Here is a 3,809-nt window from a genome sequence, read left to right as displayed (position 1 = left end):
AACTCCATTGTGGGAAGAAAGCTTCGCGGGCAGCGCGGCGGCTCTGGAGCCATCTGAGCACAGAGGCGAGGCTCGGAGCGGGGCCCGCCGATACAGAGCCACGCGAAAATGAGTGGAGTGACTGTGGGCAGGGTCTCTCTCGCCGGTGACCCCACGGAGCGCCAGCCCCAGAACAGGCCGCCGGCGCCGAGCCGAAGGGAGCCCCACACCGCGGGCAACATAACCGAGACACCCCCACCGCCATCACCCCCCCCGCGCTGTCTCTGTCCGGGGAGGCGGGGCCTCTCCCGTCCCCCGCGTCGCGCGCCCGGCCCCGCCCCAGCTCGCCATTGGTTGTCGCTGGGGCAGAGCGGCCGCCCCGCCCGCGGCCATTGGCTGGCGGCGAGGCCGGGGTTCCCGGATGCGGCCGCGCGGTGCGGATATAAAGGGCCAGGGGAAGGCGGGAGTGGGCGCAGTTTGAATCGCGGCGGGTCGGGATAGGTCGGTGCTGTCGCCCGGGCTCGGTGCGTGCGGGACGCTCTCAGCTTCAGCCTTCCCCTGCGCGGCACTGCGCTCCGGTTCGCTATGGTGAGGAAGCGCGAGGGCGCTCGGGGGGGGGCGGCGGCGGCCGGGGCCGGGCGGGTTCCGTGCTGCTGAGGGGGGGGGGAAACGCGCGCGGGCTCGGTGGGGGGAGGGCGGGGGCGGCTGGGGGGGGGGTGGTCGCACGCGCTGTGGCGCCCCGGGAACGGGGAGCGGGGGCCGCGCATGCGCGCAGGATAGCGGCCTGTGCCGCGCGGTGCGGCGGGTGGCGCGCACGCGCCTCGCAGCCGCGCGGGTGGCTCTGCGCGGGGTCGGGGGGGTGGGGTGGTGGAGGCGCTGGGCGCATGCGCGGTGGGAGACGTCAGCGTCTGCTCTTCTCTTGGCATTGCCAGGCTGGTGGGAAAGCTGGGAAGGACTCCGGGAAGACCAAGACCAAAGCAGTGTCCCGTTCCCAACGGGCTGGATTGCAGGTGAGCAGGGGCTGAGGGGTGCGTGAGTGAAAGTCAGGCGGACCTTCAGTCTGTTGGTTGGTTTGTGCAGTGTGAAACCTTCACACTCTGCTGTCTGGCTGTTGTCTGGAACGATGTAAAGGATCGTCAACCAGATATTAGCACACCCGGCCGGTTTTAGACCTTTGCATATCTATGCAGGGAGGAAAGCAACTCCCTTGTGGCTGTTGCTGGGAATCGTGAAAGTTGCTGATGCGAGTTTGGCATGCAGTCTCTTAACTGGATTCTCAAGTTCTGAAATGCAGCCCGTGCTTCTGCCGCTGGGATTTTGCTGCCCACAATGTGGTTTTGTGCAGAGCCTTTCTGTCGTCACAGCCTGTTCACGCTTCCGTTATTTTGCAGTTCCCTGTTGGCCGCATCCATCGGCACCTGAAGTCCAGGACAACCAGCCACGGGCGTGTAGGAGCCACAGCTGCTGTGTATAGTGCTGCAATCCTGGAGTACCTGACAGCTGAGGTAAAATGCCTGCAAGGCTGCCAGCAAGTTGGTCAGTCCCCAAAAGGTGTAACGACCAATGCCCACTGTATTTGACAGTTTGAACTGGGTTGTGAACTCTTCATGTGCTTTGAGACACTTTTAAAGTGTCTCAAAGAGCAAAAAACCATGAAATATCACTCCTCTGCATTTCAAGCAGATCCTGCAGTGTGCCTTGTAGGAAAAATGCAGTATTGAAATAACTTTGAGAATGGGCCATTATAGCATGTCATATCTGCTGTCACTTACTCTGTCATTGGGAAAACTAAATGCAGAGCTCCAAAGGAGGAACCCCTCAAAAAGAGACATTGTTTGCTGTCTTGTTGTCACTAGCAGTGACACTGTATTTGGAGCAGAGAATTGAACAGCTAGCAGTGTGCTGTTGGTATCACTTGATTGTGTAACTGTTGAAAAATGGTCTTGTTTCAGGTCCTTGAGCTGGCGGGAAATGCATCCAAAGACTTGAAGGTGAAACGTATCACTCCCCGTCACCTGCAGCTTGCCATTAGAGGAGATGAAGAGCTGGATTCTCTGATCAAGGCAACAATTGCTGGTGGTGGTATGTCAGTGCTTCCTGTTTATGGGTGCTTGGGTGGCATGGACTGTCACAGACTTGAAGTTAGTTAGTGTTGTCATTTTATTTGAAGCATGAAGTTTAGGAAAATTGTTGAAGAAAAATATCATGGCCTTAACTGTTGTTCTTTTTTAGGTGTAATACCACATATCCACAAGTCCCTCATTGGCAAGAAAGGACAGCAGAAGACTGTCTAAAGGATACCAGGATTCCTTGTTATCTCAGGACTCGAAGTACTTAATTTGTCCAGTGTTGGTGATTCCAGTGGACTGTATCTGTGAAACACAATTTTGCCTTTTTTTAACTTTGAGAAGCTAAAGCTCCCTTGAGCTTTCTAACAAACCAAATTTCTGCGTTGAAGTCTTAACCATATTTAAGTGTTACCATGGCTTCAAAGAAGCTATTGTGTTTGTAGTGGGTTGTAATTGAGCCGACTGTTCTTAGATTGGTTTAAGTAAAGGAAATGTTTGGTTTTGTACAGACTTTTCATCTACTAGAGTGGAAATACTCAATAAATGTTATGTCAGGACTGATTTGTCTCTTTGTCATTAACTGGGAAGTCTGGTCTCCACTGTGCAGCTCTTGAAGTTGCTCCAAGAGCATGTAACTGACAGCCCTTCCTGCTGGGCTTGGGGCATCTTCAAATACAGCCCAAGAATACTGTAGTCAGTAAATAGCATGTAGGGAAAGGGCACAGGGCTTTGTCCTGTAAAGTCACACTCTTCCTAACTGAACCTGCTGTTCAGCTGTCTTTAGCAGGGCACGTAAAAGACTGATGTTATTTAAGGCCAGTTTTACTCAGTGTCAGCCTTCATAGAGGGAGAGGGTCTGTCATGGAGGAGAGTAAGATAAGCTGAAGGGATGTTGAAATTCCATGCTTCACATAATTTCATGTCAGGGCCTCTCTTCACTGGTTCAGCTTGCAAAAGCTTTGGACAGACATCCATGAAAGCAGGAACTATACAGCAGCACCCTTTAAATTGTGCCATGCAGTACAATCCTCAGTAGCAGGGGATTACAGGGGGGTCTGGGCACACCTTCAGCTGTCCCCCACTCTGCTAGTTCATTTCCTATAGCAAAGCCCTGCCTGTTGTGGTAAGGGAAAACCCCCTTTTGTTAAGGCAGAGGGAATGGTTACTGTGTGCGGTTGGGGGTAGCAAGCTCCGTGCCTTCCAGAGCTGCAGTCAGCAGTGAAATACTGCAAATAGACTTGGTTCTGCTGAGAGCAGGCTCTCGTGTTTCCCTAAGCTCTTGGAGGCAGTAATCTCTGCTGCAGCACTGTGGCTGGGAGGCGGTGACCTAGATCGGAGACGCCGGTGAGACCTGTGCTAGCTGCGCTCCTCTGGCGCTGCGCTGCTTCCCCGGACCAGCACCCTCCTTGGCGGCACAGCACTTTGCGGGCTGGGACTGTTGTCACTAATTACAGTGAGCCGCTAATGAGCACCGTCAGGCAGAGTCGGGCACGGGAAGCGGTGGCACCGTGCGGGCCCGCAGTGCTGCGGCAGCGCGCACGGTACTTTTCCATCGCAGCCGGCTCCCCCGCTGGGCCGGCCGTGAGGGCGGCTGCGCTCCCGGCCGGCCCGATCCCAGCGCTCCCGGCCCTTCCAGCCGCTCCAGGCCGGGCAGCGGCGGAGCCCGGGGCGGGCGGGGCGGCGCATGCGCGGCGGGGCCCGGAAGGGGCGGCCGGGCTGGTGCCGGTGCGAGCGCCGCGCTGGGGCTGCGGCAGCGCCGGG

The 3,809-nt window shown here is 56.6% G+C and overlaps 1 protein-coding gene across 2 annotated transcripts; it reads left to right on the top strand.

Annotated features, from left to right (window-relative positions):
- The first annotated feature begins 422 nt into the window (after window positions 1-422).
- Window positions 423-2,605, top strand: LOC128949170 (histone H2A.Z). Of its 2 annotated transcripts, XM_054294023.1 has the most exons (5): window positions 423-567; window positions 912-989; window positions 1,371-1,484; window positions 1,932-2,061; window positions 2,212-2,605. In XM_054294023.1, the coding sequence occupies exons 1-5, from the start codon at window positions 565-567 to the stop codon at window positions 2,271-2,273; spliced, it is 387 nt and encodes a 128-aa protein (XP_054149998.1). In that variant the 5' UTR covers window positions 423-564; the 3' UTR covers window positions 2,274-2,605. The 2 variants fall into 2 exon arrangements, with proteins under 2 accessions (XP_054149998.1, XP_054149991.1); XM_054294016.1 differs by lacking the exon at window positions 423-567 and having other exon boundaries at window positions 864-989.
- The last annotated feature ends 1,204 nt before the right edge of the window (window positions 2,606-3,809 follow it).

The sequence above is a fragment of the Melozone crissalis genome, unplaced genomic scaffold, assembly GCF_028551555.1.
Source record: "Melozone crissalis strain CALT ecotype California unplaced genomic scaffold, PUWL_Pcris_2 ptg000006l_1, whole genome shotgun sequence".
NCBI classification, from domain to species: domain Eukaryota; kingdom Metazoa; phylum Chordata; class Aves; order Passeriformes; family Passerellidae; genus Melozone; species Melozone crissalis.
This window is presented reverse-complemented; position numbering and strand designations above follow the sequence as displayed.

Bases quoted from the DNA above. Each gene is read 5' to 3' on its own strand.
- LOC128949170 (XM_054294016.1), top strand. From the start codon at position 864: ATGCGCGGTGGGAGACGTCAGCGTCTGCTCTTCTCTTGGCATTGCCAG. The intron at 1,485-1,931 runs GTAAAATGCCTG...GTCTTGTTTCAG, and splicing joins TGGAGTACCTGACAGCTGAG to GTCCTTGAGCTGGCGGGAAA. The intron at 2,062-2,211 runs GTATGTCAGTGC...GTTCTTTTTTAG, and splicing joins GGCAACAATTGCTGGTGGTG to GTGTAATACCACATATCCAC.